We start from the raw sequence: 26879 nt of genomic DNA, 5'->3' as shown, positions 1-26879 counted from the left end.
TTTAAAAATATGTATTGTCCAGAATGTTTCTCATCATCCATAGTATTTCCCAGGTCTGCCTCTCATATTCTCCTTTTCCCAAGGAAAATTCTACCCAAGGCTCAAGATCCTCCCTAAGCCCTATTCTTCCCTGAATCCTTATCCAATGATTTCTCCTCTTTGAAGTCTTCTATGTGTACATATATACACTTGGAGACTTTCACACAGTATTGTATTGCTAATTGTTCTTATAGGTTGGTTTATTCCTCTAGATAATGTATGAGCTTTTTGATCTTGGAGGACAAGATTGTACCATGTGCTCCTCTCCCTATAGAGCACCAACAGAGACTGGTTTCAATAACAACTTTACTCCCCAGAGAATATTTTTACTGCCTCCTTTTATTTTAAGTAAAGGGTTAAGAATGGATGAGCTTTTCCTGAGACCAAGCACTCAAGTGGAAAGACAGCCTGGAAACCAGGTCACAGCCGGAAAAGGGGAGGCAGGAAGATGGCCTTGGATTAAAATACTTCTTATACTACACTCAGAATGGGCATAGTTTATCTTTGAGTAATGAAGAGTTGATCATTTATCACTTTCAAATAAAAACATCTCAGATCTCACTAGTACACAATACATTGTGCTTATCTACTTTTTTTTTTTTTTTAAATCTCAACTTGATAAGAGAGTCTGTAACCTACACAAGGTGCCAGTGTGAAAGAGAGAGGGAGGTTTCTAGAGCATCCCTGTGCTGGAACAGACCCTGACAACCAGCTGAAGATGGTTTGTCCAGCCCCAAGAACTCAGCCCTTGCCAGGAGGGACCAGACTCCCCATATTCTTATTTCTGGCATTGTCTTCTTAGGAGTTGATCATTAACATTACACGACCTCTGAGGGCTGCCTCTGGTTTGTATCCTTTTCTGAAGGTTTGAAAGTTACAGTTCTTAGGATTCCAGATAAACATCTGAAGCAATCCCTGCCAAGGGAAATCTCAAAAAAGTGTTTCCAATGTAGGATTAAAATCCATGTTTCTCACGTTGCCTGAGATTTAAACAAAAGCATAAAATTGCGCCTTCCCTAGATTCTCCAAGGAGGAAAGTTCCTCAAGCCTGTATGGGATTTTCTACCATGTGAAATATCACCAAAAAACAAGAAACAAAAAACCCAGAGGCCTCCTTAGTCTCAAAGACTACCAGGAGGAAGTCTGACTGAACCGAGGGCCAGCATGCTACTACAGGCTCTAAAATGTGGGAGCGACTAGACCTGGTTGGGTGATTTATAGGCGGAAATCTGACCCCGGGGCCTGTAGACCCCGGGCAGAGCGTTCAATAAAGATGCTGGAGAGTTTCAGCAGGTGAATAGGGCGCTCCTCCTTCCGCACAACACCGAGAGCAAGCTCCTGGCAAAGTGGCAAGGCCCACGCGCAGAAGTCTGGAGAATCGGTCCATTCGATTACGACGTCCTGTGCCCAGATAAACAAGAGAGAGAAAAGGAGTCATCATGTCAACTGATGGAACGCCTCGTGGGCACAGGAAGTGATCTCCATCACCCAGGTGGAGGAGGCGTGGATCTAATTCACCAGGTCTGAGAGATGGCAGGCCCTAGGGACGTGCACCTGCCCGACAGCAGGGGAAGACAGCACTTGTGAACGATGCCCTGGGAGAGATCTTCTCTTTGTTGGGGAGGATGTCGGTAGTAGCCTACCATGTTAAGACAAGATCCGGATGCAAAGCTCAGGAAAGATCCTGGGGTATCCCAAGAAGACAACAGGAAGCAAACAAACAGGAGAACAAACTAAGTGAAAAGAAGCCAAATAAAAACCCATCTGAAATAAATTCATACTTAAAAAGTAGGTTAAAAAGAAGACATTCAAGGCAGCTGCAAGTCCTGATCATTTAGAACAGAGGGGCTTGCTTCAATCAAGATAGAGGTTTGCATCGTTGTGGATGGACATACTCTAAGTAACCTGGTCCAGGCTATTACTACAGTTTCAGCAATAGTGCACTGGTATAATCCATTGTCACTGGGAATCTTAGCATTAAATCAGTCAGTGGCTGCAATTACCAAGACACAACTATTTCTAAGGCCATCTGAGTCTCCCCAAGAGTGTCCTTCTGCCGCTAGACTTGCTGCTTTCTTCAAGTATAACAATATACCAGCTTGGTGACACTAGCATTGGAAAAGGGACATAAATTACCATTAGCACATTATTACAAGGAGAAAAATATTTGCAATTTGATCTCTCTCCTATTCCTACAAAAATCACTTTTCATCATTTTTATTAAAAAGAAGAAGGACTCAAAGAGCCTGTAAAATCCTTCCGCTATCAATTGCAAGCCTTCGCTGCTCTATCTATGGTAGGAAATTTTACTGAAGATTAAAGCTTTGGACAATTCTTAAATACTTACGAACTTAAAAAATCCCTTCGGATTCTCATTATGTAATTTGTGACTTCACTGAGGATTTTGATATCCCATTTCTGCCTCTGGTTTCCATGGAGATAGGTCAGTTCTAAAGAAGGCAGTTAGTGGCACCAACATGTCCAGTTAGTGGCCCTGTGTGTCCAAACATGCTGTGTCACCATGAAACTGGTTAGCTGAACCTGCTGAAACTGAGCCACCTGATTTCTGCCTCTAATTGGAGAAGTGACCCCACTTTTTTCATATGGAGGTGCTCCTTTATCAGAAAATCTAAGGGCAGGATTTCTTAACACCGGTTGGAAGGGCCACCCTGTTATAAAATTCAGATTCCCAGGCCTACCCCCCAGAAATCTCCGTGCATCTGGAGGTTATAGCTCCTGAGATAAGAATCCTTGCCTTGGGCTCTTCCTTCAAGACCATCATGTGCTTTATTCACACCTGAGTTCTTTCTTTGAGATTAGTATTACATTCTGTCCTTCAAAGTAGTCCAGCCATGAACCTCTCATTCCTGTGCCCTCAGTCTCCCTAACACCACAAGTATGATCCTGGCTTAGTAACACTCCACAAAGCAGACCTAACTACAGAATTAAACTTCTTGCAGGCATCAATGAGAATACTGAATGAGACGGTTTAAATGCACGAGAGCAGCTATTTTCAAAAACTGAGTAGTAGCCAAAATAGGCAAGAGAACAACTAAGTTATCGTGTGGACAGCTAAGAAAAGTGCAAAGAGAATTCTTTTTTGTCTTGATTACCCAGAGTGGGCACTTCATAATAGGGTTCCAAAGCAAAGAACAATCACATTCTATATGCATTCAAAACCTGAAAGCTTTTCCAAGCTACTCCTTCTCCTTAGATGTTACTGATATAGGGTAAAGTTCTAGGCTCTACAAGTTAAAACTGTTTGCATGCCCACTCCCATACCTTTTTTTTAAAAATGGCAATCTTGTAGTGATAATGTGGCTTGGACACTCAAACCCTCTGAGGCCAAATCATGCACCATCCTGTGTAACTGAGCAGAGGTACAGTGGGAAAGGCTAGCAGTGTCTTTGTGGTGCATGAGGTAGGAACGCTTGAGTGACAAGTGTTTTCACGGGTGCATCTACTAAGGACCCTGAGAATTCTAAGCCTGCTCTTGCACCCACTTTCAAGAAGGAAAAAAAGTGGAGTGAACGTACCAATAGCAGGCCCACCCTGCTTCTTCTCCTCCAGGATGGCTGCCAGGTCTTTGTGGGTGGATTTATGCTGACTGGCTGGTGGCTGCTCCAACTCCGGACTTCTCACTTTTAAAAGCTGATTTGCCTTCTTGATCTTCTGGCTGTACTGCCTTGCCATCATAAAGACCCTGCTTTTTGTCTTATCTGTGGCATCCATCCCAGGATCAGGGGTTTCGGGGTCTGTCTGGGGCAGGCTGCTGTTGGCCGAGTCGTAGGGGCTGTCCACTGGGGGCATTTCGCTGGCCAAGGAGAGTTGGTTAAGACTCACAAAGGAGCCTTCTGTAGAAATCAGGTCTTCTTCAAGCGGGTAGTTGGCCCGGCTAGCTCTGACGGCCCTGCTTTTCAGAGGTGTGAAGAAAGCCTGGCTCTCAGGGAGGGACAGTGTGGATGTGGAGCGACCGGCGTCTCTGTGCAGTTCTGGGGTGCTCTCAGCATGCAGCCTGTCTTGGACATCATCTTTACTTACAGGAAATGCTGCCAGGAGACGGTCTCTAGCTTTGTCTTCATTTTTCTTGATGTAATTTTCCAAGTCATTCCAGATTTCATCTACCTCTTCAGACAGTTTATCAGACAGAGCCTTATCTGCTACAGACAAGTTGCAGTTGGAGGAGTTGTACAGCAAACTCAAATAGTCATTGTCGGGGGGCCCCTGGTGGTAAGGCGCATCATCCTCGCTGAACTGGAGGCTATCTTGGGAAACAAATGGCCTCAGGCTGTCACAACATGCAAAGTCAGCTTCCAGACCCAAAAAGGTGCTCCTCTTGGGCCGCTTAAGGCTGTTGCTTTTGAAATCTGGAGGTGGTGGGTCCGGGAGCCCGATAGTGTCATAAATGTTTTCCTCTACCACCTGGAGCTCCTGAGTGCTTTGATGAGATGCCTCTTGACTGGTGAGCACTCCGTTTCTTTTGGTGTGTAGGGAACTGGTACTATGGCCAGCTTGCCTCTTTGAGAAGGCTAACTCTGGGGTGCTCTTGGGACGAACGGAGTCCTTGGCTGATTTGGAGGGAGTGAATTCAGCTTCTTCCCGTTTAGCAACCATTAATTTCAAGTCCTCATAACTTATGTTATCATAGACATGGTCTATATCATCAATTGTCAACTCTATAGATGACCCAAAGGGAGTCATCCCTTCCTGCCCTTCTCTTTGAGGGCCGTTCTGCAGTTCCCTTCGGGGACTATACTGGGAGCCACTGCTGTCCCTCCTTCTTATTTCAGTAGGGCACGTGTTGCTCTCACCGGCACTGCTGGCCCTCCGGACAATCCTGTGGCCAGAGCTGGAAACCTCTGAGAACTCCATCTGTCCCATATGCCAGCTGCAAGGGCGACTTGAAGTGCTCTCTTCACACAGTCGGGCCGAGTTCAAGTTCGAGGAAGAAAAGGATGGCATGAACATCTGGTAATCATCTTCATCATCCTCGTGCTCCTGGGGGGACCGGCGGCTGGGAAACAAGGCCTGCCTGATCTGGTGATCCGTCCAGATGTTTCTGATGGTGCTGCCGCCACGAAGCACGCTGCTCACAGCAGAACTGCCTGGTTGGCTGTCCCTCTGGGCAGGAGAAGGCCCTGCAGAAGTCCGTTGGGGAGAGTCTTCCTCTCTAGAAACCTGAGGAGGACAGAGACACATCAATGGGTTTCAGTGCCTCAGAGAAGACACCTAAGGAATTTCTCCTGTCCTTACACGTTGCCTCTGCCACTAGCCTGAAAGATTCAGAAAGAAAATAAAGAAAATAATGGTAGGTGTTGCTGATTTTAACTGAGTTGAAATCACTTCAGATTTTTAGAAAAGGGGCAGAATGGACAGGAGTTTTATTTATTTAGAAAGCAAGTTATGGGCAATTTGCAGACATCCTCCAAACTCAGTATTCACGATCCTTCTGTGAATTAGATATGATTATTCCACTATCAACAGGAAATCCTAGGGTCCTAAAGATTCTGTAACTTGTTCTTCTGAGTCAGTAGCAAAGGCTAGGACTCAAACCCGGTTCGACTCCAAACCCTGCCCTAAACCAGGAGATCAGTTAACTATGGAAGACTCTTAGATACTAAATAAGTCCATTATGCACATGGCAAAAATTCACCATATAATGGATATACAGAGGTGTCAAGGGAAAGGAGATCTGAGACTTTCTCAGGAAGGCTAATTCCAGCGCTTGACTACAAGGAATTGGATCATGGTTTCTGGTATATCAGAAGCCCCTGTTGGTGACCTGATGACCCACTCCAAGGGTTTCTTGACCACCACAAACCTGACCAGTACCATCTTGGTTTATAGATTCTATGTAAAAAGAATTTGTTCGTGGAATATAATTTCATCCACTGTTAAGCTAATGATATTTTAAATTTTTTTCACAATATATTTATTCAAAATATATTTATTTTGAATATATTTTGTTCAAATATATTAATTAAATGTTACTCAGAAGTGAATGACATTAATGATATCTAAGAAAAGAAAACAATGGAGTGCTCTATAACTTGGGAGCTTTCTTGATGGAGCTCAACTTGTCCCTAATTCTTGGTGTGTAGAGAACCTGTACTATGGCCAGCTAACTCTGGGATGCTCAATTCTGCAGGCAGTAGTGGATTAGCCTCTGAGGCTACCTTGCAGGTAGAAGGGTCAGTTTCAAAGAGTTGAAAGGGTTAAGACATTTTCAGACTGATGCATACCAGGGACGCACTTTCTGATGGAAGCACTACAATAACCTATCGGAAGTTGAATTAGCAAGAGCTTTCATGACATGTCAGTCTGTCTCCCAGAAAAGGAAGAGTAGAGAGGACAAAAATAAAATTTCATCCTAAATGTTATTCTTCTAGCACAACTTCAAAACCTAAAATAGTTAATCCTTTATTTTTTTCACACATATAAACATATATAATATTTGTATGCAATAAATTAATTGTTTTTATGTATCTATTCCCCCATGTTTTAGTGTTTCTTCCTTTAGACTGCACCTGGATAATATTTATAAAATAGAGGTACCTACTAATTTACTTTCTATAAATTAAATGAGTTAATATTTGCTAAATTATGAGAAAACATTTTGATAGTGTAAAGAAACAATTTTGTGGTTTTTTCCTCAAAATACCAAAAGTAATCCTTCTTATGATCTTTCATCCCAGGAAACTTGCAGATGTTTTGGAAAACTAGGATATCCAGAATATAAGTATTGGAATATACTTTTACACTAATTACCCTTGAAGGTAGCCATACTTTGTAAGGTAAAAATTGACATCCAATAAATCATTAGAAGAACTGACAAAGAGCTAAACTTCAATTAGGAACTCATCAGTAGGGGTTAGGGCTATGGCTCAGTGGTAGAGCACTTGCCTAGCATGTGTGAGGCCCTGGGTTCCATCCTCACTACCACATGAAAAAATAAATAAATAAAATAAAGGTATTAAAAAAGAACTCATCAATATATTTAAATATAATTTAAATAAGCATGTAATTTAAATGCCTCAATTTAAATGAGATCCAAAGAGAACATTTTTTTGTGTGTGTGTGCTTTTCCATATTCTCAGCATTATGGGTATTTAATAACTTGATAATAGCTATCATTTATGGAATACTGCTTTGTGCCAAATAATGCATTAAGTGCTTTTGAAAACATATTGTCATATTAAATCTTTATAACAGTTCTGTAAATTAGGGCACTTAAGTTCTGAGAAAGTTACTGGACTGGACTGTAGTCATGCAGTTTATAGATGGCAGAAATGGATTACAATACACATCTCAACCACAGCCAATGTATGGGCTTAACCACTCTAGGCACACTCACGCACAGAGCCTCAGAATATACCTTTATATTCTGGTAGAAATATTATTATTAAGGGGTATTTCCTATTATAAGCTGTTTGATCATGGCTAAATCTGCTCTCGGGTTTGATGGACATTCAGGCCATCATTGCTAGGAGATGGAATTTTGCCACTGAGAAAGTACCCTGGTGTTTTCTCTCTTTCTTGTCTTCTGATTTTATGAGATTCAGTTAGTTCCCATCGGACTTGGCTTGAACTCTGTCATAAGAAGTTTCCAAGAGGCTTTTAGATTGATCTCTAGAATTAGTATGGAGAGGGACTTGGCTCCATGATCTTACTTTAGTTGCTTTAAGGAGCAGGGTAACTTCTGCAATGACCCTTATGAAAACAAAGATTAGAAGATCAAAATTTTGCTGGGCATGGTGGTGCATGCCTGTAATCCCATTAACTATGTAGGCTGAGGCAGGAGGATCGCAAGTTCAAAGACAACTTCAGCAACTTAGTGAGGCCCTAAGCAACTTAGTGAGACACTGTCTCAAAATAAAAAAAATAAAACTGTCAGGGATGTGGTTCGGTGGTAGAGTGCCCCTGGGTTCAATCCCTGCTTAAAAAATTTTTTTTCATGCCATATTTCAGGAGAATAAATCAATTCATATCAACAAGTTTAAAAAGCTTCTGAACAACAATATGTATGACCTGAAAAATATGCACATGCCCTAAGACATAAAAACCACTTAAATATAAGGCTTTAAATTTAAGGCTTTATATTTTTGGTTGTTAGACATTTTATTGGTTTTAACTAAAAGATAAGCCTTTATTCACATGGTCATTTGGGCCCTATGTTAAGCCATGGTGTAACCTGGATTGTGGGGAGAGAAATTCATCACAAGATAAACCATAATTGGTTAATTAAAAATTGTTAATTAAGCCAATTGATTAGTAGCCACATCATTACAATCCCTCAGGTCAGGATACAGGTAACATATTTGGATACATATTTTCCAATAGAACATACTGTTATTATTTTATTTCAGAGCTGGGGATGGAGCCTCAGGGTTACTAGCCAAATGCTCTACCACTGAGCCACACCCACAGCCCAGACTGCCTTCTAATCCTCTTCCTAATCTTATATCAGAGGAATAAAAAAACATAACTTGATACAGCAATGTTCCGTATGTGACATACCATCACACCTCCTAGGGTAGTAGAAGGACAATACTTTTAGCTTTTTTTTTTTTTTCCTTTTTGCTTGAAACAGGGTCTTGCTGTGTTGCCCAGGCTGACCCTGAACTATTGGACTCAAGCCATCCTGCTGCCTCAGCCTCCCGAGTAGCTGGAACTCCAAGCCTACGACCACCTGCCTAGCTCAGGACCATATTCTTAGAAGGAGCCCCTTGCCCTGTGCTAGAAGCCTCCCTCTGAGCAGGGAGGTGTATCGGGAGGCGAGGGCCTAGCTTTACGTGAGCAGAGACACATGACAATGTGAGATGGCTCAGGCCAGTGCTGTGCGGGTGTTTTAACTTCCTAAGGTGAGTTTACAGCTCCCCAGGGGGATGTGGGGCAGAGGCAGGAACAAAGAGTTGCCTTAGTTCTAAGAAGAGGGAGGGAAGAAGTTGATAAGTCCTCCCTCAAATTACATGTAAATAATTAGAAATGTAAAATAAATATAAAATGTAAAATTGTCAAAATGTCAAGTACTGGTTTATGCTTGAAATGTAGGCTGGGGGATGAGATACACTATCAAGAGGGGCCACTAAAATAAAGGGTAAATGCTTAGTTTCCATAGGACTTGGCTTGAACTGTGTCATAAGAAGAAATGGGAGAGCTTACCTTTCGGATGTCTTGTACTGTTTCTGAAAAACAAAGAATTTTTTTTTTCAAGTTTGACAATTAAAAATATATCTCTTATATTAGCTAAGCACTAATATTTTATAGGACTTCTAAACCTAGTGCTTGTAATTGAAGCCCAAAACACTTCTGAGGCATGGGGCCTAATTTTCTTTTTTTCAAAGAGAGAGAGAGAGGGAGAGAGAGGGAGGGAGGGAGGGAGGGAGGGAGAGAGAGAGAGAGAGAGAGAGAGAGAGAGAGAGAGAGAGAGAAAATGAGAACTTTAATATTTATTTTTTTTAGTTTTCATCTGACACAACATCTTTGTTGGTATGTGGTGCTGAGGATTGAACCCGGGCCGCACGCATGCCAGGCAAGCGTGCTACCGCTTGAGCCACATCCCCAGCCCTTGGGGCCTAATTTTGAAAAATGCCTTTCCATTATGTATCTATAAACACATCCTCTACTATAATGTCCACTTTAAATTTACATGGGTATTGACAAATTCTCCTCTACTATAGTAAGGAAACCACCTTATGAGTCTCAGGTGTCTCCTCGAATCCTTGAGAGAACACACCACTTTAGGTAAAACAGCTTCAAAAGCTTCCAAACAAAAATATGTACACTGCTTGGGAAAAAAAACAACGCCTATGCCCCAAACCATGACAGTCACATAAAGGGGCTGGGTTGTACCTCAGTGGTGTAGTACCTCTGGGTTCAATCCTTGGTACCGTTAAAAAAAAAAAAAAAAAGAAAGAAAGAAAATCACATAAAGATAGGAGAATGTATAGGTCAAGTTTGAGGTTATTTTATTGGTTTTAACCAAAAGATACAGCCTTTATCAACAGGGTCTTCTTGGCCCTGTGCTAAGTAGTGTTGCAAATGGAATTGGGAGGAGGTGTGCCTACTCAGTTCTCTAGACACCACTACAGAATGCCTCATCTGTAAGAGTTGATTAATTCCAGAAGAAAAAGCACTTCTCTTCCCATAAAACTTCCCTCAGAGGTCTGATGTTCACCTTCCCAAGTCCCCAAACCACTGCCCCCATCCCAGCATGAGGCACAACTGTTGCTTTTACAGGTAAGGTTGCACTATGCAACATTTCATTTTCTGCTAAATAGATATGGACCCTCTTGTTGGTAGACAGAAATCTACTTCATTCTTTTTAACAGCTGTGGAATAGAATATCCCGTCAGATGCACAGTATACCACAATTTGTTTAAACCACTTCATTAGATGAGAATCTTACATGGTGCTCCATTGCAAGTGCTGCCAAGAACGTGAACATATGCAGTTATGTCTGAATGTGGGTGAGTACTTCTACACGGGCCTAAACGTAAAATTATGCGGTCAAGAGCAAATGTCCATTTTAAATTTACATGGGTATTGACAAATTCTGCTCTGAAAGGATCGAAAAAATTTATCCCCTTCCACAGTAGTTTCAGAGCATCTATTTTTCTATATTTTTTGGCCAAGGTCATAGTTTCATTTAAATTTAAATTTATCTCATTTAAATTGATGCTTTTTTTGGATTAGTAACATTGGTGACCATTTTTATATTTTACTGGCAGTTGGTTTTTCTTCTGTGAAGCTGCCCACTTAACACTGATTTTTTTCTCTTTTTATAAAAAGGGTCCTTGGTCTCCTCCTTTGGTTGTATGGTATATTCTCACGATAGGAGCATCTGTATATTTTTATGCTTGTCATGATATACTGCAAATAATTTATGTCATCTGACTATATGTTTTATAACAGGACATTTTTGCTTATAGAAATTAATCTTTCTGTGATCCAATCTTCAAACCAGTCCAGCTGTAATTCATCTGCATTTTTTTTCTTTGCTTTTTGGTGTATTACTTTGAAAGAATAAGAAAATGCCAATGTATTTTTGGGACTCACCGCTGGTCTTCAAAACTTTATGTGATCTTGAGGAAGGTTCTGGGAGAAAAATAAAGCCAGCATTATTTGCAAAACCCAATAAAAAATTGTCTTAATACATAAATTACTACTTTATTGATAGAAAATTACTAGAGCTCAGGTAACCTATCAAATTTACCTAAATTCCCTTTGCTCAGAGTTACTTAGGAGCAAGAAATTCACTGTCAAAATGTTAAGGAATCAGGAGTCCTATCATCATAGGACTAACATCAAAATGCTACGTCACCAACCTACCAACTACGAGAGACTTTCTTAGCTTCAACTACCCCCGTGAGCTGGTAACTTTCAATTTTATATTCTGCGCCAGACGTCTGTCCCAAGTTTCCATCGCAGCAGACTCACCGTCTCAATCCCAGCTCACCATCCTTCCAAATCTGCTCCGGATTTCCTCTGGGCTGTCATGGGCCTTGCCCCGCCAAGTTAGTGACCAGGACTTTACATTCCTCCTGGTTTTATCCATCACAGTCTTAGGGGCTCCTGAGAGAGTGTCACCCCAGTTACCACTCTCTGGATCCAAGTCCTCATCATCTTTCCCGCAAACTAGCACGACAGTCTCCCTCCTGGTCTCCCTCCTGCCCACTTCACTCTCCACGTGGAGCCAGGTTCGGTTTCTAGAAGGCAAATATTCTGTTCATTGCTTAAAATCCTTCTGTGGCTGCAAAATTCAAACCCTAGGCATGGCCTTCAGGTCCCAACTGTACATCTTGAGCCTGGTCTTCTTCCACCTTCCCCTGCTCCACCCCACTGTCCAGTCAGGCTGAGTGACCAGCAGCCACTGTCTGTCCTCAGGAATGTCGGTGCAAGTCTCAGGGCCTCAGCACATACTATTCTGGCCCAGTCTGCCTTCCCAGCCCCAGATTCCATCAGGGGAACTCCCCTCCTCTCTGGGATGCCTTTTCTCTCCTTAGAAAGTTAATCTCTCTCCTTTATGCCTCCACTCTTCCTTCCATCCCTCCCGTGTCACAATGCCATCAGACTGATTGGTGTTTATTCCCAATTTTTTGTCACTCACTCCCACAGTGAGCTCCTTGCAAACAGGAATCACATGCATTATTTTTCCTTGCATTCCATGTCTCCAGCAAGGCATTCAGTAGGTACTCAATAAACACTGATTAAAAAAACAAAAAAACCAAGGTCCTTGGGCTAAGCAAACACTGACTGCATGCAGTCTGATGTAGCAAATATGTACTTATATTTTAGGCTGGAATAATCTTTTGAAGTGTCGTTCACAAGATAACAATTTTCATTTGCAACAGCAAACAGGGTTTAAGTAACTACAGATCCATGGTAAGATGCTCTATAAAGCAAAATTAGTTGATATGTTTTCTATTCACAGGAAAAGAGAGCATTAAGGATAAAAGAGTTTAAAATACAGGGTGCAGAGGCTTGTTTTAAGGCAGGCTCAGGTGCAATCAAACAAGCAGTGACCTCAAAAGGCCTGTCACTGGCAAGGAACTCCCAGTGCCCTGTTAATATCATGTTTTGATCATAACATCCTTTTTTATTCTTCCTGGTGGTATTGGGGATTGAATCCAGAGCTGCCTTATCCCTGAGCTGCATCCTCAATCCTTTTCATTTCTTATTTTGAGACAGGATCTTGCTAAGTTGCTGAGGCTGGCCTCAAACTTGCAATCCTCCTGTCTCAGCCTCCTAAATCGCTGGGATTACAAAACATCCTATTTACCAGATTTTCTTCTGAGCCGATAGGGTGTAGAACCTTCTCTAGAGCCGCAGGATGCTTTTGTCTCTCCCTCAGGGCTGTAACAGAAGCCTGGATGATCTGTAAAGATAACAACAGGCAGAGTGAGGTGCTCTGGGCTCCTTGGAAAATAGTCACATCTTGTTTGAATAATTTATGGATTTTCTTTTTCATCTGACATATCCTACCCCCGTAACTGGCATTCACTGCATCTCAGGTTTTTTCTTACATGCAGGATTCCAGGATGCACTGACTGCCCTCCTGTTCTTTTCCCCTCCTCTGTCTTCCTCTGCCTTCCATTTTTACTCCTTAGCAGAAGGAGCTGTCAATCACCAGCTTTGCCACTCTTCCCTTTATGCCCTGTGGTAGTTGTCCCCAGTGCGGTATTCTTTTTTTTTCTTTTTAAAATTTGACAACAATATGCAAAACTGTGAGCAAGTTGCTTCCCTCTCTAGAGGGTTTCTTTTTTAAAAATTTATATATGACAGCAGAATGCATTACAATTCATATTACACATATAGAACACAATTTTTCATATCTCTGATTGTATACAAAGTATATTTACACCCATTTGTGTCTTCATACATGGACTTTGGATAATGATGGCCATCACATTCCACCATCATTTCTAACCCCAGGTCCCCTCCCTTCCCCTCCCACCCCTCTGCCCTATCAGAGTTCGTCTATTCTTCCCATGCTCCCCCTCCCTACCCCACTATGAATCAGCCTCCTTATATCAGAGAAAACATTTGGCATTTGGTTTTTTGGGATTGGCTAACTTCACTTAGCATTATCTCTTCCAACTCCATCCGTTTACATGCAAATGCCATGATTTTATTTTCTTTTATTGCCGAGTAATATTCTATTGTGTATAAATGACACGTTTTTTTGACCATTCATCTACTGAAGGGCATCTAGGTTGGTTCCCAGTTGGGCTACTGTGAATTGTGCTGCTATAAACATTGATGTGGCTATGTCCCTGTAGTAGGCTGCTTTTAAGTCCTTTGGGTATAGACAAAGGAGAAGGATAGCTGGGTCAAATGGAGGTTCTATCCCCCATTTTCCAAGGAATCTCCATACTGCTTTCCATATTGGCTGCATCAATTTGCAGTCCCACCAGTAGTGTATGAATGAATGTACCTTTTCCCCCACATCCTCGATAACACTTTTTGTTGTTTGTATTCATAATAGCTGCCATTCTGACTGGAGTGAGATGAAATCTGAGAGTAGTTTTGATTTGCATTTCTCTAATTGCTAGCAATGATGAAAGCAGGTGGCATCACTGTACCAGATCTTAAACTATACTACAGAGCAATAGTAAAACAAAAATAAAAACAAAAACAAAAAACCCAAACAAACCAAAAAACAAAACAAAACAAAACAAAACAAAAAAACCCAGCATTGTATTGGCACCAAAACAGACTGGTAGACCAATGGTATAGAATAGAGGACACAGAGACTAACCCACAAAATTACAATTATATTAAACAAAGGCACCAAAAACATGCATTGGAGAAAAGATAGCCTCTTTAACAAATGATGCTGGGAAAACTGGAAATCCATATGCAACAAAATGAAATTAAATCCCTCTCTCTCACTATGCACAAAACTCAACTCAAAATGGATCAAGGACTTAGGAATAAAACCAGAGACCCTGTGTGCCTAACAGAAGAAAAAGTAGGCCCTAATCTCCATCATGTGGGATTAGGCCGCAACTTCCTTAATAAGACTCCTTTGGTGCAAGAATTAAAATCAAGAATCAATAAATGGGATGGATTCAAACTAAAAAGTTTCTTCTCAGCAAAAGAAACAATCTGTGAAGTGAATAGAGAGCCTACATCTTGGGAGCAAATCTTTACCCCTCACACATCAGATACAGCACTAATCTCTAGGGTATATAAAGAACTCAAAAAGCTAAGCACCAAAAACACAAATAACCCAATCAATAAATGGGCCAAGGACTCCAGTGCAGTATTCTTAAAAACGTTTACAGACATTGTTCCTTTAAGCATCTGGTGAAAGATTTAGATCCAGAAAAGGAATTTTCATTGAGTTCATGTCTTTCTGCCCCTGCGAGGCAGCACACAGACTCTGGATTAAGAAACTCTGGTCTCGGGGCTGGGAATGTGGCTCAGGCGCACTCGCCTGGCATGCGTGCGGCCCGGGTTCGATCCTCAGCACCACATACCAACAAAGATGTTGTGTCCGCCGAGAACTAAAAAATGAATATTAAAAAAAATTCTCTCTCTCCTCTCTCTCTCTTTAAAAAAAAAAAAGAAACTCTGGTCTAATCCTATCCAGAGACTGATCATCTGCACCTTGAAGGCCAGCACTCTGGGTACAAAGCCATAAACTGGTGTTTCTCAAATTAGAGGCACTGCTTCTAGGAGCCTAGGTTCAGAGGACCCCAAAGGCCACATGCACATCTTCAGAGTTGCAGGTAACCTTCATTCAAGGGAGGTCATCTGGTCCAATGGACTGGCCTCCCCAATCATACTGCCAAGTCCAAACTCAGGACGGGGGGTGGGGTAGGGACCAGAGAGATGCTGTTTTCTTACAAATGACTCTTTATAAACTCTTCATAAGAGAGAAAATGTGACGATACAAGTAAGGAGTATTTCAATTCATGTTAAGGACTTAAAACTTACGAATGGCATCCATTTCAAGTATTGCTTGCTTGGCCTGAAAGAGAAAGTGTAGTTGTAATTGCAAGTATTGTTATTTTTTTCTTTAATCTACTAATTCTAATACAGTTCTTATCCCACCTGAATAAAGAAATTAGAAAAAGCTTTAAATGACTGTTTCTTGCAGACATTAAAACATAGATCAGGAGCTCAGGGAATTCATTAAGATAAATGCCCTCATGGGCACCATAGATGCTGCCCAACTGAGACTCCAGAGCTAGGGCTGACCCCCAGCCCCCCCCCATCTGCAAAAATAGATGGAGAAAGGAAGAGTTGGTTTTAAGCCCGGTTGATCATCAGGAATCATTCACTGGGTAGCTGATAAAGAAAAGTATACTCCTGTGACCCATAGTGGTCTACCGAATCAAAAGCCCAAGGCCCAGAGCCTGGCATCTATAGAACACCAGCCCTCCCCATGCCACTGGTGGTCCCTAGAATCACAGTCTCCCTCAGTGTCCCATTCCCAGCATGCCCCAAAGGTACAAAAACTGATGGATACTCAAGTCCCTTATATGAAGTGGTAAGTATTTGCATATAACACCACATATCCTTCCGTATACTTTAAACCACTTCTAGATTACTTATAATCCCTAATCACTTATTAAGTGCTATGGAAATAGTTATATAACTATTCATTAGGGAATAATGAAAAGGAAAAAAAGTCTAAATGTTCAGTGTAGCCGCAATTTTTTTCCTAACATTTTTTATTTGCATTTGTTCGGATCTGCAGATGTGGAAGCCCTGTTGTTGGTGGGTGGGGGGCTGTCTATTTTTAGTTGATTGGAATATGGCTGCTGGAGTTTGCTCTCACTGCATCTCTCCTCCCAAATGCTGCATGGTGATCATCAGGTTTCTTGCCATGATTCCCTTCACCTCCCATCTCTTCTGGGTGCCCCAGGCAGGGGGAAAGAGGTACAGTGTGGAGTCAAGGTGCTGAGGGTCACTGTGATCCCAGCTCGGGCACACAGCCAGGTGGTGGGTGCTGTTATCTCTGGCTGAGCTTCCTCAACTGTCAGATGGGACTGCAGTGGGACCCACTCGGTGGAGCTGCATTAACATCGGGCACAGGCACTCACCTGCCTGCTGCTGCTGCTGCCCTCCTGGGGGGCTGTGTCCAGTGACCTGCTGCTCCACTTAGCCCTCCCTCTCCAACACACTTTCTGAGGGCTAATGCTTTGGGGGTTTCTTTTTGCTATTATTATTGCCATATGTTATGGATGTTTAGGGTGTTATAAAAAGGCAAGCTGATTTTCTTAGCCAATTTGCCTAAGAATTCAAAGAAAAGTAATCAGTTTAGATGGCCTTTATAGCCTCTTTGGTGTCATTTTTATTTCTCAAGGGAAGTGTAACTTAACCAATTAAAACTATGATAAAATGACTCAAAATAATTTCACTCCTACTTTCTGAAATCTTTGATATTATAAAAATATGTAGGCTAAATGGTAATCATATTTAGTTTAAGAAAGTGAGGGGAGAGAGAGAGGCCTCGACACAGTCACCTTAGCTATGAGGAAACAAATACTTAGATTTTTGTTATGTTGATATTTCTATTTTAAATTTAGAATTTGAGATTACCAGTTGGAATTAAATTTCAAATACAAGTGATAGCTCAATTTCTGCAAAGCATGTTTCTAGAACCATGTTAATATATGAAATGCAAAATTATTAATTTTTAATTAATAATTAATCATTATTAATTAATTTGGATAAGAGTTCAGTCTACATAACATCTAGATGAATGAGAATGGGGCTACTTCCAGGAAATTCCCTGGTATCTGTAATCCTGAACAAAGTATCCGTCCCCTAAACTTGACCTTTAATTTCAAAAACGTACTATTCCCAGGATTTCCACTAGGTGTCAGTCAAGGACCATCATGGAATTAAAGGAGTAGGTGGAGGCTGGGAGGAGTTAAACTAATGAATTTCCAACAGCTGTGTTGACACTTAGATCAGTGATACATTTTTACCTAAAATGCCCCATTATACATTTATTTTATTTTGTAGAAATACATTTTGAAAGCTTTAAGAAAACAATTTAAGAAATAGTCTTGATGAAAGTTGTAGCTTTCATCAAAAAGTTCAACGTAATCCTTTTATTTATACTATAACATTACAGTGGATTAACTATATGAAATAAGTGTATTTTTATCACCCGTGGGAATAATATGGTTAAGAAGTTCCTTGCAGGCAGACAGACCTTGGTTTGAGTCTGAGTTTAGTCATGTACTAGTGGTAAAACTTGCACAACTTAATGTCTCTGATCCTCTGTTTTTAATTCTCTTGAAATAGACTTATTTCATAAGGTGTTTTGCTGAGGGTGAAATAAGATACAGCACAGTGTATATGTGAGCAATAAGTTGTAATTTGAAAAAATTTAGATTCTAAATGGATCAACAACTTAGGTGAAAAATACAATTCTACTATGGCTATATCAAGTGTTAACACATACAGGCAAAAGGGCCAGGAGCAAACACACACACGTGTGTAGGAGAAAAGGGACAGGTATGTAGGCTAGTCTGGTTTTGTAATGGTCCATAATTGCCTTTCAGAATTTTCTTAAGCAACTTGGATTTTCCCAGGAGACTTGTAATCAAAAGGTGGGGCATGGGACACATGCTGCCATTACTCAGAGGGCCTCCAGGGCACCAGGCCAGCAACACCAGGACCAGCCGTGAAGCAAATGCAGTCACCTCTCTGCCGGAGCTCCCCTGCATCTGATAATCCCCGGATGAAATGAAACTCCCACTTCAGTCCACGTACACACCTTTGCATGTTCATTTCCTGAGTAATTGGGGTTGGCGGCTCCTGAGGACTAACTTCACAAGCTTTTCAAAATACACAGAGGGCAAAACAGACTCTCTTCTCAGAGCTCAGTGCTCCTGATTTCCCACCCAGGTCCATTCCCATGATTAAGGTCCCACTCTCTGCCCCACCTCCCTCCCACTGTGGACCATTCCACCATCTACCTGGCTAACCGGTAATGACACTCACCCCTGCACCATAGTCCCTTGGCTACTTTATCTCTAGAAGTTCAGGAAAGATGTTTCCAACCCTTCCCAAGACTAGCTCCTATTGCTGCGCTGATGGGCCTATTGTTCCCACCTTCCCAGGTCTCACCCCAACAAACATCCTTCTCCTGGCCTTACTGTCTCCTGTTTCCCTTCCTATCCCCTGCAGCCCTCTTTATGTGTATGTGTGTGTGTGTGTGGGGGGGAGGGTACTGGGGGTTGAACCCAGGTGCATTCTACCACTGAGCTATATCCCAGCCCTTTTTATTTTCAGACAAGGTCTTCCTACCTGGTGAGGCTGCCCTCAAACTTGTGGTCCTCCTGCCTCAGCCTCCTGTGCCATTGCATCTGTACCTTGCTTTGGCTTTTCCCCAAACTACCAGCTTTTTCCTTTTCTGAACTTTGTGAAGTGGAAAAGCAATACCTGGTCTGTTCCTCATTTCGTCCTTGCTTTTTGACCCACTCAGACCTTTTTCTTCTTAGCTGCCAACCCTAAAAATCTGTCTTTCCATTTGAATCGTTTTTGACCTCTGCAAGATTGTTCTCCATTCCCTGTCTGTGAGATTCACCTTCCTTTGCTGGCACAATGCCCTTCCCTGCTTCTCTTATGGCCCCTTTTTCTTTTTCTGTGCTTCAGATCCACCTCCCCTTTTAGACCACTCACTGGGATTCCCAAGGGGCCTTCTTTCCTCTACGCAATTTTGTGAACCATCCTGTCAAATCTTGGGGCTTCCATTACTGTCTCTCCTAACCCTCGGCTCCCAGAACCTGAATTTCTACCTGCAAGGGTCCTGCCTTCCCTGCCCCTCGACTCCCATCGAACCAGTTCTCCTCGCCTCCCAGCTTGCTGGGCACTCCGGCGCCATGCTCCTGGTGCAGGTCACGATTGACACTGAATCTCAGTGGCCAACTCCCATTCCTCTGCCTCACAAGCTGTCTCACCTTTCTCCCTCTGTGGCCACCACAGCCCCTGCTCCTCATCTCACTTCGAAGACTCCATGGTGCATGGTCCAAAGTCCTCCCTCAGCCCACTGAGCCTTCCAGCCTCACCTCCTACCCTGACCCCTGAGAGCTTGGCCCTCCTGGGCGGGCAGCGCCTCTGGGCCCTGAGCACAGTGCCCTGTTCTCTCCTGCTTGGTTTTTTTTTTTTTTTATATTTATTTTTTAGTTATCGGCAGACACAACATCTTTGTTGGTATGTGGTGCTGAGAATCGAACCCGGGCCGCATGCATGCCAGGCGAGCGTGCTACCGCTTGAGCCACATCCCCAGCCCTCTCCTGCTTGTTTACATGTTCTTTCAGCCTGGTTTCCCTTTTCCTTTCCCCTCATTTATGAAAACATTCCTCATCCTTCAAGAATGAAGTAAAAGGCACTTTCCTTCCTCTCCCAACTCAAATGGACACTTGTCCTTCCGTGACACCTGGCTTACAGTGCCATTATTTCACCATGTTGAGCAAACAGATCAGGGGTTACAGGGCCAGCTGCCTCTGCTCTGAGTTCCCTCACTGCCACACCTGGGGCTCATTTCTCTGGGTGCTGTTCCCATAGCACCTAGGTGGTCTTTCCTATGTGGCCGGTTCTTAGTGCCCCTCTGAGTATTTCTCATACTCTATTTTCTTTTGCTTTTTTTTTTTTTTTTTTTTTTTTTGGTACTGGGGGTTGAACTCAGGGGCACTCAACCACTGAGCCACATCCCCAGCCCTATTTTGTATTTTATTTAGAGACAGGGTCTCACTGAGTTGCTTAGCGCCTTGCTTTTGCTGAGGCTGGCTTTGAACTTGTGATCCTCCTGCCTCAGCCTCCGGAGCCCACTGGAATTACAGGCGTGTGCCACCATGCTCGACTTCATACTCCATTTTCTGTTAGTCCTCTGGAACTTTCCTTACAGTCTTTCCCCTCACTTCTTTCAATCTCCCAAGGTGGGGAACACCTCATACAGAGCCCACCATGAGCGAATCTCTGCAGCATTGGGTGGTGGAGTCAGTCCTTACAGACTTGACATCTCAAATGCTGTTTTTCAACTGAGCCTCGCTTCCTGTCCGGCTGCCCTGCTAGGACCTGACCCCTTTCTCGGCCACTGTCTGCTGACTGCATCTGTCGTCTTACCTTAGCTGGAATCTTTGCCGCATGGTTCTCCAGGATCAGTCTCTTCAGGTGCAGAACCCAGAGCCGCTTGTCTTGCTGGGACTTAGCCTAGGGGGCAGATGGAAGGGTCAGATGTTGGACCGTTGGACAGATGTTGGACTCCTTTAGCCCCCTGATGAGATGGGAAGCACCCTGTGTGGTCAGGAAAACCTGGAAAGGCCCTGGCACCCAGCACTCCTCGTCCACGAGAGGGGCCCAGGGAAGAGGTGAGGCCCCCTTTACCTGAACTGTGTGCTGCAGCTTGGGGTTCTTGTAGTGGAAGACGCTGAAGCTGAGTGGCTCCTTGGGGATCACCTCCACGAGCATGAGGTTGCCACACTGGAGCAGAGAGAGCACGGAGGTGAGGGCCACTCCGGGGAGAGGGAACAAGCAGCCCCAGGCCCTTGGCCCCCGTGTGACTGGTGTTCACACCTACCAGGATGTGAGCTTTGTATGTAAACGTGTCATCCCTCTTCTTGGTGATGAGAAGCAGCTTGTCAAGGAGGAAGAGCGTCCGCTCATTCTTGGCCCGCTGGAGACGGAAGGTTCCCTCGAGCACCAGTTCCCCATAGCTGGTGAGGTCTGGCCCCTTCCAGTTTGTGAGCAAACTCTGTATCTCCTGGGAAAGGGGAGGCCCCGTGGGATTCAACAGGAGGCAAAGACTCGATGGCCCATCCACTGAGCCTCAGGAATGGTGACTAATGATCTGTGACATAAATCTGCATTTCTGGGAGGTACCACTCAAGGGTTAACAAAAATGAGTCAAGCTGTAAGTTGCTGAGTTGCCAATTACTTATTTCTATTCCTTAATAATTCCTATGCTGTGGGTGGCAACAGCAGCTACATCTTTCAAAAGCTTGGGAATAGGGCCACCAGTTGGGACTTCTTGGTGGGCATCCTTTCTCTGACCTTCTGACCTCCTGTTCTCCAGAAGAAAAAAATCTATAGAGAGGTTGACTTGAAATCTTTCTTCGAAAAACTGAAGTCCATACCATGTAGACGTTACACAAAATTAAATTGTGTGCACGATCACGAGACATATTTTCTCAGAAGCTTCCTGTTTTTAATTCACTGATTTCGGGAAAGGAAATAAACATTTCTCTGCTGCTATGTTTTAGTGTTTTCAGTGGAACTTGGTAAATATAGAAATTGCTAACAAGATTGACATTTCTTTAGGATTTGTTGTACATTAATATTGCTTAAGGTAGATGATGTCATTATTTTGAAAAATGAAAATGTTCACAAGTACCACTTAATGAAGGAAGCCACAAGATAATAAAAGACTTCATTGGTTGAAAACAGAAAGCTCTGTGGTACAGTGCTTGCCTAGCATGTGCAAGGTCCTGGGTTTGATAACCCATGCCATAGGCAAAAGGAAGGAAGGAAAGAAAGAAGGAAGGAAGGAACTAGAAATGGTGATAAGTTTGACCAGAATCTAATTTAGCACTGTCTTCAGAATGCCAACAAAGGTTTGCCTGATGCCTGCAATACACTTGAATAACTAAGCATTAAACTTTTTGCTACTACTGCAAAAAACAGATATGGCATGAAAGAGTAGGATGTTGCCCCCCTCTGATTTTTGACTCTATGGCATGATATCATATACTCTCCTGCCCACCTGCCTAGAGTTTTTTCTGACTTATGAGCAAAATGATGCATCATTTCCCTTTATAGTGTGGAGTTAACTCTGGGCTTTTTTGTTTTACTCTAGGGACACCCAAGAAGTTGGAACTGGATTTGGGGCCTGTATGTTTTGTTTTTGTTTTTAAATAGCTTTTAAATAGGGCTATTTTTTTTTGAGATTTCTAGGATAATTGGCACAGCATCTATTAAAAATTCCTGAGTGTTTTAGGGATCAAAATGTTGGTGCTAGATGGGACCTTAGCAAACTTTTCATTTGACTGTCTCATTTTAACGATGAGGAAACTAAAACGATGTGCTTGAGAACCATCTCATGGTTTTGCAGGAATGAGTGAGAAAGAATAGACGCTTAAAAGGTCTAGGTACTTTGCTTTTAACAAAAATTACTAATTTATAATTTTATTACTTAACATAAGGTAAGGTCTTGGGAGATGAAAGTTTTTAGCTTGGGTCTTCAAAGGGCTATAAGCAAGTTATTAGCTAAATTACATAACAACTTTGTCTTAAATAGCTACTCTAAACAATGGTCATTATTATTGGTGCCCTGATCTTTCTTCAGGGAGAATTATGAGGAGGACCATAAATGAAGTATGATATTTGTGCAATCTTAATATTGGATTTGATTTTGGAAATGATACATATCTGTGTCCCTGCAGCCCTGCTGGGTACTGACACCTTGCTGTGGGCTCACCTGTAACCGGACTGCATGTTCATGTTTCCGCTTCATGTCATTGATGTGCCAGGCCACTCGCTGCATAGTGTCTATAGCATCAAGCACCACATCATAGCCATCTGTGTCCTTGTCAAGGTGATTTTCTATTTCCTTTCAAAAAACACACACACACAAATAACTACTTGTTTTCCATTTTTTTGCATATAGCAAATAATGAATAACATCTTGTAACTAGTTCCTTATATTTTATTTGTGCTTATTTGGTTATTTGCCTACTACTATCATTCCTTAAGATTTTGAGGAACTTACCAGGAATACCTGCCACAAATGATAAGATGGAAATAAAAAATAGGTCTAAGAATAATACAAGAATATTAGAATTCCAGGAAAGGCTATAACATACAGTAAATCTCAAAAAGATATGACAGTTATAATAGATTTGAGAATTGATCTTATAGCTGAGAGTTCTGAGCTTCCTGGTGACCAAGGTAATATCGCTCTCAGTAATACAGTTCTCACTCTTACAAGATCAAAATACATACCTTTTTTTTTTTCTTTTATAGAGGAAACAAAATGTCTCACAAAGACCTCAAAGTGTCACAGACTCAAAAATATAGTAGACATTATCTTAAAAAAAACCAACCAAACAAACAAAAAACCTCCATAGGGGCCAGAAGGTCAACTCAGTGGTAGAACAGGTGTTTAACATTCAGAAGGCCCTAGGTGAAGATCCCTGGCACCAAAACCAAACATACAAATAGAAACCTCTACAGCAAGCACATTTTCATGCAGACATGAGGTTTTAGAACCTCAATGAGGTTCACTGAAGACAGTCTTTTGGAGTGTCAAGGAAGTTCACAGGTATCATGCAGTAACTTGTCTGATGGTTTCAGCAGGTTATGTTAGCACCCATCTTAGCATGGAGTTCAACAGCTCCAGGGAAGGAAGAGAGGGACAATCTCTGTTCTAATTCCTTTTCATTCATTCATTCATTTATTTATTGGTGTGGTACTGGGAAGTGAAAGCAGGAGCATTCTGCTTCTGAGTTAGCTATATCCTCAGGAATTTTTAAAATTTTCATGTTGAGGCAAGGTCTTACTAAATTTCCCAAGCCTCGAGCCTCGGGAAGGCATGCACAGCACTTTGCCCTGCAACCTCTGCTCTGATTCTTTAGAGGATATTAGACTCCTGTACCTGGATCCCTTAGGAGTCAAATACTATTCTTTTTATCTTCTCCATAATACCTAACAGACAGGTGGTCAATAGATGTTTTTCTTTTCTTCTGGTGCTGGGGATGGAACCCAGGACCTCCATCATGCTAGGCAAGTATTCTATTACTGAGCTACACTCTCAGCCCCAATAAATGCTTATTAAGGTAAAACTATATTTTCTTAAAACCAACAATAACTCTTATCTCTCTATGTATATATGTAAATAAATTGCATCTATATAGAATATGAACAGACTTCTTTTCCTTATTATTATTCCTTAAACAATATGTTGTAATAACTGCTTTAGGTATTATAAATTATCTAGAGATGATTTAAAGTATAGGGGAGGTTACACATGCATTGTATAATACACAAGCCTACATAATTTTATATAAGGGACTTGAGCATCTGTGGCTTTGGTATCCTTGAAATCAATCCCCTGCAGATACCAAGAGACAATCACATCTACAACAGTAAGAAACTGTGCCTTAGATCATTTCTATGACATTTATTGTGCAAAATCAGTTAAGTGGCAGAGGCTGAATCTTATGGCATAATTTCTGCAAATTAATTCCCATTATTTTACAGTGACACTTTGTAAATATTAGTTTACTTTTACTGGGTATGCAAATTTTTCATGTAGTTAAAAACTGGAAAGGAATTTACATTTTTATCCCCATACTCAGACTCAGGGGTTTGAAGGTCCTATGAAACCATACCGCTAAGCTAATAAGTCCAGGTGAGTTCCAGATTAGTAGCAAACTAAGAAATAATAATTTCTTCTTGTAGTTTGAGAGGCAATCCTGCCCAACAATGATCAGGCTGAGAGGAGCAGAGGATCATTCTCTGAGGATATTCATGGTTCCCTGTATAGCTTAAGATGATGTGAGTGACACAAGGAACATCTAAGCCACCTATAGAAGCAACACATCTCGGAGGCTGACCTGGAGCTAGTGTTGGATTTATCCACTCACTGTTCTTCCCTTTTCTTTATTATTAGCCCAATACAGAGAGTGGGGCTGTTCTCCTCACCAGTGCACTTTCTCTAAGGATCCTGACTTGCCATCTCTCAGGATGTACTGAGAACTTCACTTTCTTTTGCAGGTTGGTCACCTTCCTGTCTAGAAGACCACAATAAGTCTTAGCTGGGATATTAACAGAGTTCAGCAGAGGTCTGTCCTGGGATAAGTATTATTTATTTAAGAATTATTTGGATGCTTACTTAGCAAACTTACTCCACTAAATCTAAAATGTCATTAGGACCAATTTAAAAATTAAATATCTCCAATGTGGCTAAATGGGATGCAAAATGTTCCGTAGATGAGCTACCCAGGCAAGCAGACAAAGCGAAGAAATTTCTGGTAATGTTGGACTGAAAAAGTTCTCTGGATTAAAATCCCTTTAAGGGAAGATATTTAATATATTGTGAAAGGAATAAACTACAAACACTGGCTTATTTTTATCGAGTGCCTTGAGCCTTGGGAAGGTGGACACCTTCTAGGCTTCGGAGGCAGGCTGGCTTGCCCCAGAGCCCTACCCCTGACCTTCCTGCTCTACTTCTTGCCCATGGTGCAGAGGTAAGCAAGCTCCACATCTAGAATGCAAATTCCTTCAATAAAACTTTTTTTTTCCCCATTTTTATCAGCCTCCTTAGAGGCTAAGAAATGAGAATTTGAGAGCTGTGTCTATCTTTGATGGAAAGACTCTTCGAATTTTATAAAAGTAATGGAAAACACTATAAAAAGGGAGATATCTGGAAGTGAAGGCTCTCCCGCTCAGGGAGCCCTAACCTCCTGCACATTCTGCCCCCCCCCCCGCCCTTCCCAGCCCCTCCTCTTTGCTCTCATAAAGGAACCAATCTATGACAAACAGCTTTCTCTCTCAACTTCCTACTGAATTGGGACTCATGGAAATAAAATAAAACAGGAAAAAACCTGTTTTCCATTTGGATGATAGCTCCCTGCCTGGATTGTCATAGCCCAGTGCAAGGCACTCGTAAGCCCTGTCACCATCCGAGCTAAGATTAATCTTTTGATTTGGCCGTGGTCAGCGGGGCTGCAGGCCTAGAATATAAATATCTCTAATTCCTCAAAGCAGATTAGTCAGTTGTAAAGTATGAGAGTGGAAACTGATTCCATATGTCCACAGCCTTTTCTGGTATTTTCCCCAAAACTTAATATATACACACAAGATCTCCATCCCGTTGGAAAGTGCTCAAGCGCAGGCAGAGACTCACATGCAAAAGGAGATGATACTTGAGAATCCGCTGAACTGGTTTCAGGAGATAGGACCCCAGAGGCAGCGAGTGTTTCAGAGTTTCCTGGCGTTCCCGGAAGAACTTGGCCAGCATCTTGTTCCTCATGCACTCGGTTAGCACGGCCACTGACCTGCAAGAGGAACAATTGTTTTTTATGTCAGTGTGATGCAGGGCAGGGGTAGCTGAGTTTTGATGCAGCACCATGGGCTCAAGGTTTCTAGTAGCAAGGTCCTTCCTTCTAGAAGACCAGATGCACACCAGGGCATGTGGCTTAGCAAAAGGGATCTGAGCTGGATTTTAGCCCCTAGGTGTGCCCTACCTGGTATCTTCAAGCAGAGCTCATACTGCAGATCTCACACAGTTTCCACAAGTCAATTTTAAGGTACTTTGTTACTAAGAAGTAGTTCCTTCTTCCCAGTAGATCCTTGCCAATAAATGCCTACCA

General features: G+C 42.2%; 1 protein-coding gene across 5 annotated transcripts in view; it reads right to left on the bottom strand.

Moving 5' to 3' along the window:
• PLEKHG1 (pleckstrin homology and RhoGEF domain containing G1) overlaps window positions 1–26879 on the bottom strand; it is a 210201-nt gene that overhangs the window by 5481 nt on the left and 177841 nt on the right. For all 5 annotated transcript variants that reach the window (XM_081296331.1, XM_081296328.1, XM_081296330.1 and 2 more), the window contains 10 exons: window positions 26414–26564; window positions 22985–23116; window positions 21089–21271; window positions 20896–20991; window positions 20635–20721; window positions 15484–15517; window positions 12821–12916; window positions 11098–11136; window positions 9202–9224; window positions 3576–5217 (listed from right to left, as the gene is read on the bottom strand). In XM_081296331.1, the coding sequence (XP_081152457.1) occupies window positions 3576–5217; window positions 9202–9224; window positions 11098–11136; window positions 12821–12916; window positions 15484–15517; window positions 20635–20721; window positions 20896–20991; window positions 21089–21271; window positions 22985–23116; window positions 26414–26564 (2483 nt within the window). The remainder of the gene's footprint in view (window positions 1–3575; window positions 5218–9201; window positions 9225–11097; window positions 11137–12820; window positions 12917–15483; window positions 15518–20634; window positions 20722–20895; window positions 20992–21088; window positions 21272–22984; window positions 23117–26413; window positions 26565–26879) is intronic.

This window comes from Spermophilus citellus (assembly GCF_964194105.1).
Source record: "Spermophilus citellus genome assembly, chromosome: 5".
Lineage (NCBI taxonomy): Eukaryota > Metazoa > Chordata > Mammalia > Rodentia > Sciuridae > Spermophilus > Spermophilus citellus.
This window is presented reverse-complemented; position numbering and strand designations above follow the sequence as displayed.